The sequence below is a fragment of the Oncorhynchus clarkii genome, chromosome 1 (genome assembly GCF_045791955.1).
Source record: "Oncorhynchus clarkii lewisi isolate Uvic-CL-2024 chromosome 1, UVic_Ocla_1.0, whole genome shotgun sequence".
NCBI classification, from domain to species: domain Eukaryota; kingdom Metazoa; phylum Chordata; class Actinopteri; order Salmoniformes; family Salmonidae; genus Oncorhynchus; species Oncorhynchus clarkii.
This window is the reverse complement of record NC_092147.1, coordinates 76917580-76932052: the sequence shown is the minus strand read 5'-3', so window position 1 is coordinate 76932052 and position 14473 is coordinate 76917580. Positions and strand designations below refer to the sequence as shown.

General features: G+C 44.8%; 1 protein-coding gene across 2 annotated transcripts in view; it reads right to left on the bottom strand.

The window, feature by feature from the left end:
• Window positions 1-14473, bottom strand: part of LOC139412609 (GDNF family receptor alpha-1-like) — an 81291-nt gene that overhangs the window by 5128 nt on the left and 61690 nt on the right. For both annotated transcript variants that reach the window (XM_071159306.1, XM_071159312.1), the window contains 4 exons: window positions 12430-12781; window positions 10107-10216; window positions 8334-8468; window positions 1347-1546 (listed from right to left, as the gene is read on the bottom strand). In XM_071159306.1, coding sequence (XP_071015407.1) covers window positions 1347-1546; window positions 8334-8468; window positions 10107-10216; window positions 12430-12781 — 797 coding nt within the window. The remainder of the gene's footprint in view (window positions 1-1346; window positions 1547-8333; window positions 8469-10106; window positions 10217-12429; window positions 12782-14473) is intronic.

Genomic DNA, 14473 nt, shown 5'->3' with positions numbered 1-14473 from the left:
TGGCAGTACCAGCACAGAGGGTTTCTAATCGATGATGAGAGGAGAGACGAGTGAATGTTCTTACAGGCCCGTCCCCTGTGTGATTAGAAAGAGCTTGTCTGCCTCCGACAGCCGTCCCTGCTCAACACATGCTCCAGTGCAAACAGGGCTAACAGTGTGTGTGTGTTTGGGTGTAAGTACTGTAAGTATTTGTGTGTGTGTTGTGTGTGTTTGGAACTCCTTGCGAAGTGAGAGCTTTCCTCTGACTGGAGAGTGTGTGTATCTATAACAGTAGCCTTGTTGGTTAACAACAATAATACAGTGAGCTTCCCAACTCGAAACATTTTAGTGGCTGAGTTTGCTTTGTGGAAGCCTTTTGTATTTTGACCAGAAAGACTAAATTCCCACTGATCGAGTTACAATCTTAGATGTTCATCTTAACCTCAGCTCATGTAAATCATCACTGAAAGCCCCATCAACCATTCTGAGCTCTGATACAACATCAGTGTCTGTAACATTGACAGATCCATCTCCAGCAGGTTGTCTAAGCCAGGAGTCACCCTGACAACATCACAAAGATAACCCACTCCACCCCTGGACCTGAACACTATTTATCCCCCGTCCAGATCAATTGGGGTAATCTATTCTAATTTGTCCTATTAGCATATGAATGCCCTTTCAAATGGCGCTGGCGGAGCATCCAGGGACGCAGCCAGGGACGGAGGACCTCATCAGGCGAGGGGTCGGCTGGCTGGCAGTCAGGCAGGCAGTCATCTGTGTTAATGGGAGATGGGTGGCAGCCGGTGACATTCAGATCAGTGTGGGTGACCACGCGTCACCTTGTCACTCGGTGACACCACCAAGCCTTTATTACTGAGGTGAATGAAGCCTACATGCCGGCAATGTGGGATTCTCTAGGGCACTAGAGTGTGTGTATGCTGTGTCAAATCGAATCAAATCGAATGTTATTATCACATGCTTCATAAAACAACAGGTGTAGGAGTGAAATGCTTGTGTGATGGAGTATATAATATATATAAAATATACTATACTGTATATCTGTAGTGTGTATGCTGTTTGAATTGCAGTGTGTAGCAGGTGCTGACTGACTGACTCACTGAAGGACAGTGTTCTGTCTTTGAGGAGGACTGATTCCACTCACTGTGTACACCACTGATAGACAAACACTTCCATACAGTTAATTCAGGCTCTGCTGAAATGAGGCAGTATCAGTTCTCAAATCAAATCAATAATGCTTAAATTAATCCAGCGCCTAGCTAAAATAGTTCCCTCAGAATAGATGCTTGGCCGTTGGCCTCCAGGACAGGAGGTCCATGCGGTATGAAATCAGCTGTTGGAAACCTCACCTGCAAGCTTCCACAGAAGTGGTAGAGGGACTCATCCCCTGCCTTGAGGTGATTGGTGTTTGTGGCGACATCCAGTGAGTTGGGGGACCGGTCCTTAGCCTTCTGGGAAGGAGTGGTGGTGGAGGTGGTGGTCTGCACCGGTGGCATGGGCTGCCAAACTCCCACATCTGTCCCGTTCCCAAACGCCTGGATGGCATTGCCTACAGAAAGACCAGACACTGTGTTAGACATCAATGTTGTAGAGAGAGGGAGCGAGAGAAAGTCCATATGTGGAGAGACTACATCTGTCCAAAATGTAAAGCTTTTCATAAAGTCATTACTGGTGTAAAACACTATCCATTTCCCCTAAAGGGTATCATTAGGCTATCTTTCCCAAACACTATGGAATAGGTGGGAGAGAACTATTTAATTATATGGAAATACACCGGGGGAAAAACTCATTTCTAAACTACAAACCTAGTGAGTGTGCTTAAGTTTGGCTGAGGGATATGAATATATTAGCTAAGGCCATAATAATAATAAGAATAACAAAGTGATGATGTGGCCTTTTACCCAACACATTAGAGTGCATACACTGTTCCTGGTCTATCTTTGAAGTGAAGCAGACAGGCAGATCTGAAGCTAGATGGATCAGCGTTATGCACCGCTCACAGAATAATTCAACTATTTCTTCCCTGGGTCATTGAATCCATTTAAACTGTGAGCCAACACTTTGGAAAAGGACGGACATGCGTTTTATTATTATTTTTTAACTTGTCAGCTCATTTGGGCTTGAATCGTCTAAGGCTGTATAGGGCCACACCTTTTAAATGCTGGCTGTGAGGGAATCAATTAAAGCTGGTTTCATTATCTTGCGGTGAAGAAAGCGGGTGTGCCACTGAGCCTATCCTAGTGCACTAATACTTTGTGCTAGCACAGCGGCGGCCTGATGAGTGTATTGAATTTGTTGATAAGGTCTTTTATGGAGCTTTGTTCTCAACAAAGACTAATTAGAGACACCGCATTAGACGTTGTCGTCTGTCACGGCTGATGAGGTGCTTTTCTAGTTTGGAAGGGTGCTTTTCTAGTTTCGAATTTAGGCACAATGCTTGTGCTGTGATAATGTACATGAGTTTAGCTCCTATTTAGCTCTAGCTCAATGTCAGGGCTTTCAGTGGAGTTTGAGGAATCAGCAGCACTTGAGAAATACTAACATGTATAACCTGCCAGTCAAGCCCCTGAGAATACATACTGTAATTCACTCCTAATAGGATGAGTGTATTCCTACAGGCATCGACTACACTCTGAGGAAAAAAGGTGCTATCTAGAACCTAAAAGGGTTATTCGGCTGTTCCCATTAGGAGAATCCTTTAAAGAGCCCTTTTTGGTTCCAGGTAGAACCCTTTTTTTTGTAGTTATAACCTTTTGGGGTTTCACGTAGAACCCTTTCCACGTTTCTACATGGAACCCAAAAGGGTTCTACCTGGAACCAAAAATGTTTCTCCCTCGAACCAAAAAGTGTTATCCTATGGGGACAACCGAAGAACCCTATTGAACCCTTTTTACTAAGAGTGTGAGTGTACAAACTGGACCCTGTGTCTTATTCTTGCTGACAAACGAGAATGTGATTTAACACTGGACCTTTACTCTGCAAACACTGAGCAATGTTAGAATCCAGACACCCAGGAAGGCCCGGCAGGCTGTTCCAGCTGCACAGGAATGCAGTGTTTGTCTTACCAAGAGGAGAGAGGAGATAAATCCCATGTTTAAACACAGGGAATATCACACTGTGTGCAAACAGCCTGGAATCTGTACAATCTGCCACTTAATCGTTTCTGTTTCCATTCATCAAGTGCAAACAGCACATGGGTAAACATGATATCATATCACTGACATTTACATCAACCAAAACACTGACAGACAGGCATTAGTGCGCATGGCCGTCTGTTGAACCAAACAAATAGGCCCATTTTGCTATGGCTGTATTCATTAATCTAGCAAGAAGGCAATATTTTGAATAATGTAGAAGTGTGTCGTGTCCACCCCTCTCGCCAACGTAAAAAAAAGTTTGAAGGTGCGTTCGTAAAATCGCTCTAGTTATCTACTCCAAATTTTAGAGCACTGTCGTCCGTGTGCCAGAGCGCAGAATAACTGATGAATTTACGAACGCTCAACACGTGTTGAATATGGCCGTTGTCAGTAAACGTCGGCTAAAAAGCGTAATAACATTTTTGCCAGCTGCAATTACAGTCATCAGCGCTCTGGATAACATGAAAACAGCCTAGCCAGCTTTGCTAGGGCAAGTAAAATGGTCAGAGTGAGGTGTTCTCTCTTTTATGTCTGGAAGTAGCTAGCAAGTTAGCCAGTTAGCTTGGGTGCTTGACTGCTGATGTTACGTCAGAGCGCTCAGATTAACCCTACTCCTCAACCAGAGCGTCCAGTGTGCGCTCTGAACGCTCCGAATTTATGAATGGACAATCTGACAACGCTCTGAATTTATGAACGTCCAGAGCACACTCTGGGCGCTCTCCAGATTGAATTTACAAGCGAGTCGACCTAGAGAGCTACTTTTCTAAGGGCCTCCCTTTAACGTGACAAGGATCTGACCAATTGGATCGTAATGACGCAGCAGACCACTGGACACATTTATTCAACAGATAATTCGTTTTATTTTTTTACTTTTATTTAACTAGGCAAGTCAGTTAAGAACACATTCTTACAATGATGGTCTACACAGGCCAAACCCAATTGTGTTCCGCCCATATTGGTATTATTATAAAAACATTTTTAACCTTTATTTAACTAGGCAAGTCAGTTTAAGAACAAATTCTTATTTACAATGACGGCCTACCGGTGAACAGTGGGTTAACTGCCTTGTTCAGGGGCAGAACACAGATTTTTTAGCTCAGGGATTCAATCCAGCAACCTTTTGGTTACTGGGCCAACACTCTAACCACTAGGCTACCTGCCATCTAGGTGTCCTAGAGCAGTCTAGTTTCTTGTGTTCTGACATAAAACGGTAGGAAATGAATAAAATAATAATGTAAACACACTATCAGTAATTGCCAGTAAATCTATTGCCCGAAATCGGGCACTGTAGTCTTTATTTAACAATTAACATTGACATTATTGCAATAGTCAATAGTTTTGGTGTTTGTTTTGCATAGTCATACAGAACAGAGATACAATCGATCAGTATAGGGATTGGATATACTAGTTATACACAGTTAAAAGCGTGTCTCCTCCGATAAGAGGGTTTTTATAGGAGAGAGCTAACACTAATCTCTGATCTTTTGAACTAAGAGTGAGTGCTTAGACGTGGCATAAAGGAGCCTTGCCAATGTGCCCGCTGGAGTTCCACTCAGGCTGTTGGTCAGAAGAATAGGACCATTACTAATCTCCTAGGTGATTTCTCAGGAGCACACAGGGTGGATGCCCCCTGGGCACTTATGGATTGCTGATAATGCTGCCGGTTACTCAGTGTGACCTCTCTGTTGGGATATTCTTTCTCACAATGCCACTGCTACCGGCAAATGAACCACCAACCACTCTATATGTACCATCGAGCAGAAGTAACTCTACTTCTCTTTTCTCACTTCCAACTTTTTTGCTCACGTAACAACCCTGTAATGCCTTTTGTCATGGCTGAATAAAGCTGTATGACAAATACTGAACTACCATCGCTGTACTGGATTGAAGAATGGTGCAAGAGAACAGCAGTACTTTACTCTGCTGACCTAGAGGCAAATGCAGGAGAGGATCCTTAACTGGGAACAATGTATGCTTAGCATTAGATGAAGCAAATCAGCAGCTACGCTTTGTCTTCTAATGCCTTCCAAACGAGCTTTCCGTAAGCGGACAGAGCCCTCCCGCTGGCCCCCTGGTTAAGGAGCCAGAGCAAGGCCCTATCACAGTTTTGGAGCCACACCAGCACTGACGGTTGTGTGGGAGCATATCTGTCACTGTGTGTTAGTGCTGACAAATGTTCCCTCTGAGCTGCATGGGTAGCCCCGAGACCGCCAGATGTCATGTAAAAATCTTCCCAGTGTGAAATAGTTCCCAATCGTTCTGATCATATTCTGATTGTGACGTCATGCTGTAAAATTTCTCCCAGCGTGAAAATGTTCCCAGTTCAATAATTGCACACGTAACTTTTTATGTGGATGGCTGCGCTCGTGCGGATGTTTCTCACAAACCCTCCCTCGATCTCGAAAAATTGTTCTGTGGGCACACACATTTGCTTCACACATCTGCCAATTAATGGTGGCCAGGAGTATTGACTCTGACCAATCAGAAGCTTTTTGAGCCGTAAGGTCGGCATATAAATACCCGGACTCGTGGTCAAAGCGCTGAGGATTGATGTGAGGAGAGAATTTTTGCGATTGTAAAGACTGTGGCACTACGTTTTTGATTGATAATGCATGTATTTGTTATTTAGTGAGCTAGCTATACAAACAAGTTAAAAATGCATACCTCTGAGAACAAGCCATCTCGACTTTACAGCTAAACTTGCAAGTTACTGTAGCTAGATAAATCAAGAGCGAGGTGGGGTGAGAGAAACATCTGCCATCCACACAGACGTGCGTTCAATTATTGACTGGGATCATTTTCATGCTGTGAAATTTTGTACAACATGACGTCACAGTCACAACACAATCACAACAATTAGTTTTATTAGTTTCAGAGAGAGATAGAGAGAGGGGATTTAACCATGCCTTGGTACTCTGAAACTCTTCCCGCCTGCTGTTCAATCTTTCCAAGTTCTCCAACGTCACCCCGCTCCTCCACACTCTATACTGGCTCCCAGTTGAAGCTCACATCCATTTCATGATCCTGGTGCTTGTCTATGGAGCAGAAAGGGGAACTGCACCTCCCTACCTTTAGTCTATGTTCAACACTTGCACTCAGGGCCGGATTACTGAACAGGCCCGCAGGCGTTGGGGGTGCACCCCCAGATAGCATATGAACACGACAGTTAGGAACTCCCTGGAGGTCATAAGCCCTGGCAAAATGTGTAGAATAGCATGAGATTAGCTACAAAACTGAAAATGTTTCTGTCTGCCACTTGGCAAAATGTGTAGAATTGTAGGAAATGAGCTTAAAATCAGCAAATTTTTATTTCGCCCTCATAGCAAATGTGTAGATTTGCAGGAAGTGATCGGTTTTCTTACTAGCACTGCCTTTGCTGATGATAGCTACTTTATGGACGAAAAGTTGTACTTACTATGACTGTGATACGTGGTTGTCTTACCTAGCTACCTTAATTAAGATGAATGCATTAACTGTAAGTCCCTCTGTATAAGAACATCTGCTAAATGACTAAAATATGAATGTAAAATGGAATAGAGGGAGAGTTGGACACAGTTTAACCCGGACAAGCTTCACAGGCTCTTCCTGGGTGTCTAGAGGAGCACAGAGACGTGTAGTGACAGCAAAGCACTCCTATTAAGGACAGTACTAGTTCTGGGAATCATGTCAGATTTTCTTGCCAGGAGAACAAATATTCAGGGAAGGTGCTCTTCAGACAGACAGCTCTCCCAAAAAATCAAGAGTTTGGGTAGGGACAAAATAATCCCCTCGGAAACATGACATAGGGGGACTGTGTTTACTGGCAGACACAATGCGGACGCAGATATCTGGGCTAATTTTAGCCACAGCCAGTCAGTGGTTGTCAGCCTGTAACACAAACGTCATGGCGAATGCAAACTACTCATTTGCGAAATGTTTACGTCAGGAAATGAACGGATATGACACTGGACGGATGTCCACACTCCTCCCTTTCCTCTCTGCCAAACTGACGTTGGTCTAATTGCAGACGTGTATGCTGGACCTTTGGTACATTGTGGGAGGAAACCTATCTTTCTATCTCAATGGCTTTCTTTCTCAAAGCTAAAACCCAAATCCTTCTCAATAGCAGTAGGTCAAATAGACTTCAATGACACTGAAATTCCCCTAAAGAAATTGCTCTGTTGTGATAGTGCTGTGTCATGCACATTGTCACATTGGGAACAAAATGTTATATATAACACTATCTCTATAATACAGTGAAAACAAACTTCCCCATAGGGTTGGTGAGAGCGTGACTATAGTGGATCCTACTGGCTTTGAAAAGGGCTGAGAGACAATGCCATACCAATAACACAGCAGAGGAAGTTGAGCTGTGATTGCACAAAGACAGGCACCACAGCCATGGATATGCTATCTCCAGAGGCCTGGCACCTTGTGATAGTGAAGGAGCTGTATTTATTAAAGAAGGAATTGCTGTGGCGGGGGAGTGGATGGAGAGAGAGAGGGGTGGGAGGGGGGGGGGGGGGGGGTTAATTAAAGCTGTCTGATATGTGAGAGGAGGGCCACCAAGTTAAAAGACAATGCCCAGGGCCCAGTTTTTAAAAAAAGGTGATATATCTGGATTTTGCCTATCGGATAGGGTTAAATGCATAGAAAAATAATGAATAGAACGGACAAATCACTGGCTTGAATGGGGATTACCATTCTATTTCTATGCATTTAATCATATCCGATAGGCAAAATCTGGATAAATCACTTTTGAAAAATTGGGCCTTGACTATCGCTGATCCAGGAGAGCTACTCCGGGGAACTAGTCACTCACACAAGAACATTATTATTATTAATGTGCACATGCACGCACACACACACACACACACACACACACACACACACACACACACACACACACACACACACACACACACACACACACACACACACACACACACACACACACACACACACACTCACACACGCACGCACACACGCACACACACAGCCTTATCATTGTTTCTGTTTCTTCCTCCTCTCTCTCTGATTTTCGCCAAAAAGCTCACAGGAGAAATTGAGCATCACTTGGGAGAGAGGGAGGATGAAGGAAGGAACAATGAGAGAGGGATGAATAATTGTCAGGAGACCCGCAATGAAAGAGTGGAGGAGAAAATGGTATGAGAATGAAGATGAGAGGAGAGGACAGGAGATGCGCGGTCAGTCACTCACGGAGGCAGCTGTTGTCTGTGAAGAACTCTGTGAATTTGTCACATTCCTCCTTGCCATTGCCACTGCTGCTGCAGTCACAGTAGGGGACAACACTGATCTTAGGAGAGCGCAGGTAGTTGGGCGTCATCACTGTACCTGTTGGGAGGGGGAAGAAATACAATAAATTACCCAATGCAGCTGTTTTTATATCAATATCAAATCATTTTCGGGTAACAATTAAGTACCTTAAGATTTCCATTAAATTGGACAAGAATAGTAAGAATTTAGCTAGGACTGTCTGGAAGTGGTCTGAGTGGGGAGGGGAAAACTGAAACTAGCTGTTATTGGCAGTGAGGTTTGAAACTCTCTTTGTAAAGCCGAAACTCCCGCCCATGCAAAACTGCTGATTAGAAGGTCCTGTGTTAGTTTAGACAATGTTAGTTTAATCAGCTGTTGTACAGTATTATACAAATCATAGTAAAATGGAATTTTGACTGCACTGGGCCTTTAAAAAAAGTTTTTTTGTTCCGTTTGGTTTGCTATAGACATGGTATCCTCTGTGGCAGAGCCACGACCTATTGGTATTCTTGGCTGGTCATTGGCTGGTTATGAGGTATGGTGAAAGAGGATCCGCCTCCCACTGCACCTAACCATCATGTAATGGTGAATCCCTATCATACTGCAACTGTTAGCAAAAGCTTTCTTCCAGCTCTATTTTCATCCAATTCTCTCATCAACACGTAACACTGAAAACATAATGGAGTATTTTCAAAAGTGACAATATGAAGTATTTCCAAAGGCAGTGGGAAGAATTAGGTTTCTCCAGCTTTGTAGTAAACGAAATAGCTACAGTCAGTGATTTCTTGCTCCCTTAATGCATTGTTCCCCTACTGGCGTCCGTCCAAACAAGCCCTTTTTGTTTTGCGGCAAAATGAATTGGCATTTTGTTGGTTGCTGTGTGGACTATCTGTAACAGCTGTGCTAGTCAGGAAAATGTGATGGATTGAGCTAGGATGGTTCCCTCAGCACACAGAAGCAGAGAAAAGGGGAAGATAAAGGAGACAAATCTTCTCCCACATTCCCCCTCTCTCTTTATCTCTTTCACACCACAGGAGGCTTCTGAGGGAAGGACAGCTCATAATAATGTCTGGAACGGAGTAAATGGAATGGCATCAAACACATGTATTTGACACCATTCCACCTATTCTGTTCCATTCATTACCACGAGGTCGTTCTCCCCAATTAAGGTGCCACCAACCTCCTGTCTTTCACACGCTCATTCTTTCGCTCTACTGCGTTGTCTGCAACTATGAGTCTTGGTTTCCTTGGTTTCCTCTGGAACAATGAGCTAATTTCATGAAATGATGTGGAGGGGCAGGATGAAGTGGTGTGACGTTGGGTTGTGCTGCGCTGCACTCTTAGAAAATGAACACTTTGAACCTTTTTGGTTCCAGGTAGAACCCTTTTGAGTTCCATGTAGGACCCTTTTGAGTTCCATGTAGGACCCTTTCCAAAGAGAGTTCTACATGGAACACAAAAGGGTTCTAAGTGGAACCAAAAATGGTTCTCCCTAGAACCAAAAAGGCTTATCCTATGGGGACAGTGGAATAACACCTTTGGAGAGAGGATAGGAGGGGGGTGAAGGGACTCTGTGACACATGACTATAACAACAGGTAGGAGAGCCATTCAGGGGACAGTATGAGGATTCAGTGAGAAAATGACCATAGACCATAGTGAGACCCATCAATGTGTGTGAGGAAAGGTTGACTAATAGAAACAATTGAGAAACTCACCGATGAGGCCAGAGTAGGACAGCAGGCAGTCAGCGTAGTTCTCCTTAAGACAGCCAGAGAGGGAGCGTGGCTCAGACTGACAGTTGGCAAAGAAATCAGCCAGACGGGACCTGAAAGACAACAGTGAAACCTCTGAACTATCTCATCTCCCCTATAAGACTAACTGTGACTGTCAAATAGACAAAGCAAAAACAATGGTACTGATTGGTACGGTTTATAAACACACGCACACACACAGTACTCATCAATCTGTTCCTGGGCTAGTTGGAGGAGAGGGAGAGCTGTTGATTCCACTCCGTGATACTGTCGTGGAAATATTGAATCAAATATTTCTCAGATACCGGAGCTTGTGAATTCAAACAGACTTTATTACAAAAAGTAGCAAAGCCGAGCAATTCCATGGAAGAACTGACTCTCCATTCTTAGTACTTGGCTTTTATACAGTCTTACCCTTATATAAGATCGTCACTGAATCTTGTTGTCTTGCTTAGTTTCCATTCTCTTATTGGCTCAGACACTGGGGCATAGATTCTATTGGTGGCGTGACATGCACAGTCTTACTACAGGTCTAATGGTGCCTATAACTGATTAGCTAATGTTCCTGTCCAAAGGTCTTCACAAGTTCAGGCCAATGTTGTCTATGTATGATTCATGCATGTGCATGTCCAGTAGCCTTCACAAGATCAGCAATGGCCCAGACCAGTCATGTCTTGTTGGTCTACCTTGCCTCATCCACATGGATTCTGCTTACTGTTCTGTTTTTTACATGTCTAATATTTAAACTGATATCGATTCTTCTTTCTACTTCACAGAGAACATTATAGGTACTGAAAATCACCAGATGACTGGACATTCTCTAGCAATACCACTCTCATAGGGTGATGGAGCAGCCAGCAGGTAGGTATGCCTGGTCTTATAATCCCTCCCACAAACAGAGAGGAGCTCTGGATACCAAGCTCATGATACAGATGGAAAACCTACTACCACCTAGTGTTACACATTTGTTGAGAAGGGGAAGAGAGTGAGAACAAGAACATTTAGCTAAAGGAAGAGATATAAAGAGGGAGACAGACAGAGGGAGATAGAAATAGAGGGAGAGAAAGAGAAGTGAGAGCGTGAGAGAGAGCATGAGAGTGCAAGAGAGAGTGAGACAGAGCGAGAGCAAGAGAGATCGAGAGAGAGAGAGAGCACGAGAGTGAGACAGAGAGAGAGCGATCGAGAGAAAGAGAGCATGAGAGAGAGAGAGAGCACGAGAGTGAGACAGAGAGAGAGCGATCGAGAGAAAGAGAGCATGAGAGAGAGAGAGAGCACGAGAGTGAGACAGAGAGAGAGCGATCGAGAGAAAGAGAGCATGAGAGAGAGAGAGAGCACGAGAGTGAGACAGAGAGAGAGCGATCGAGAGAAAGAGAGCATGAGAGCGAAAGTGAGACAGAGAGAGAGTGAGAGTGAGTCAGAGTGAAAGCAAGAGAGAGAGAGCGAGACAGAGAGAGAGAGAGCGAGAGTTAGACAGAGCGAGACAGCGAGAGAGAGAGAGCGAGAGCCTGATAGAGAGAGAGAATGCACAGCCCTGAGGCTGGAATCCAAATGGACCCAATTTATTTGCACTAATGCCTCCATTTGATCCCAGACAGAGTGCTGTGGTTCTAGAGGCGATGTCAGACGTCACTCATTGAGTCCAGTCCGTTCCGCTGCATTTCAATATGGCCTCTATTACTGCCAATGAAACAGATGCCACTTAACCCAAACACATCCACTCCGCCGCCCAGTAATTCTAACCAGAATACTGCTACATGACAGCTAAATGAATCACTTGTCTCAGAAAAGACGAGCATTCAGAAAGAAAAGCAGAGTGTTTCACTGCTTAACTTGAATACTCTCAGTTATTGTAGGTAGATTTAGTGTTTGCTTCATGCATTAGTGAATAGTGATGGTTTATTTCCCATGCAATCTCCCAAGATCCTCCCTCCAGTTATCTTAATAGGTTTGTTTATGGTGTTTTTCACAGGGACCAGGTATGTTTCTCAACACCTCTGAAGGCATGATAGCAACCTCCACGCTGTTTATTTAGACACCCCTCCATTTTGGTGCTGAGCTAGAATGTGTGATCTGTCTCCAGCACCTCTTTATATTACAGAGGATGCTATCGGGAAGGGTTTGAGAAAATTAACTGTTGTTGACTGGAATGTAGTTTTATCCATAAATTGACAATGGTTGGTATGTGGTGTGAGTCTGACACGTGAGACTATGTGATTGTTAGCCATCTTATATGTTTGATGCCTGTGTACAATCTTGTGTACTGTGACAACTGTTTATCCTGGTGTACCTGCAGATGTAGTTGGTCTTGCAGGAGGTCTGCAGGGAGAGACAGTTGGGCTTCTCCCTGTCCTCATAGGAGCAGACTGGTACAATGGTTTGGCGCCGGCGCTCAGAGCAGGCCGACTGGTCGCCGGCTGGACAGGAACAGAACAGCATGCCATAGCTGTGCTTGGGCGGGACCTTGTCGAAGAACTGTCGCAGGGCCTTGTGGCACTTGCGCTTGTTGCAGACCTCCGCAGTGGAGACGCGGCTGGTGCAGGGGCTGATGTAGGCCGAGCGGTACTTCTTACACGTGTCGTTCAGGTTGCAGGCCTTGGCCGCGTTCAGACAGTTGTTCTCCCTCGTCACCGCAGGCTCGCCTGTCATAACAAGGACAACAGGGTTAGTCATTTTCCATCATCTCTGGGTTGGTAAACTCTTTTTATAAAACGGACTATAATATGAACAGGAGTGCTAGAGAGAGTTAAGCATCACGTGACTAAACTTATACTGGAGTGGATGGAAAAATAAGCGATGTACAGTAAATAATGTATTAATAATAATAATAATAATTAATCATTTATGAACCTTGCCAACTGTATATTAATCTCTTCCTGGCCGCTGCTGATTGATAGCAAGGAGCCCATTTACTGCTACCCTGTTTCTAGCCCTAAATCAAACAGTGCCCCTCCTCTCCGAAGCCTTTAAAGCAAAACAAATATGCAGCTCTCCCGAACTTCAGAGTCATCAAAGCATCCGGCACCACGGCCTGCTCATCTGTCAGGTCTCGCTAATTGCCAGCTTTCTTACAGATGCCACGTTAATTACCGTTTCGAGATACTTTTTTGGGAAAATGGAGCAATAACAGCATTTTTCTTTAATGAGCCCCAATTAAAAATAGGAGCGGTTGGTTGGTAGAATCCGGCTTGGGATGAGCGGTGCGTGTCGTGCTCCGAAAATAGTGTTAATAAGATTCAACACGTCTCTTGATGAGGACAGTGGATGGTCCAGTGGTTTCTCCATGGTAACAGAGGTGGTGTTATACCAAACTAAGAGGCAGCCTTTACACTCTGCTCCTAGGGGTTGTCACAACTCTGCTCTACAGGGGTGTCACACTCGTGTCATCGAGGACCACAGTGTCTGCTAGTTTTTAGGCTTGTATGTGCTTGCCACCAGCAGCAACACCCATAAACCAAGAGGGAGTAAGACTCTCGAACCCTTTGATTTCATTTGATTATCTTAGCTCCAGGAAAGAGAGAAAACTGGTAGATACTAAAGCCTGTGAAGACTAGAGTAGGATACCCACTCCTCAGTCAAGACACTAACACACTGCTGTAGAAAGGAAGTGTCTTCCCTAAAGGTCGTAGATGTGCAGTCAGGGTACCGGGCCGGTCCCTGCGGCCAATCCCAGATGACTGGCCGGGCTGGTCTGCCAGCCGGAGCTCACGGTGACCTTTCACTGAAATCTGAAAGTTCTCCTTCACTCTGTCTGTCTGTGCTGCTCTCTTCTACTCTGCTCAATGACCAGACACATTAACTCTTTCTGGAAATAAGTACTCTACAGCTTCCTGCGAGCTGCCTCTCCTGTTGGCCCTGAAGTCTGTCTGTCAGTCAGTCACAGTCTGTCAGTCTATCAGTCAGTCAGTCTGTCCGTCTGTCTGTCACTGGCCATAACAGCTCACCCCAGTCAGCCAGACACCACCCAAATGAGGACAGCCCTGACCAGACCATCACCCCCTCCTGTGTCCCCAAAAGGGCATTTCCCCTCAGGGCCCAATGGCAAAAACCAGAGCTCTGGGGCAAGAGATCTGTATCTGTGTCAACAGGCTCAATGTTTATCTGTGTGAGCATGTGAGTATGTATAATGTATTAGTATGTGTGGACATGTGCGTGTGTGTGTGTCACATTTGTGGTACGGTGTGTATGTGCGTATGTGGGTGTCATGTGCCATGCAGCTGTCCAGTCACCCAGCCGTCTGTCTCCTCCCTCCCACAGAGGTAGACTGCAGTGTGTCGAGATCCTCTCCTCATCCCTCCCTGCGGCTCCTCCAGTGTCAGAGAACACATCTGCTG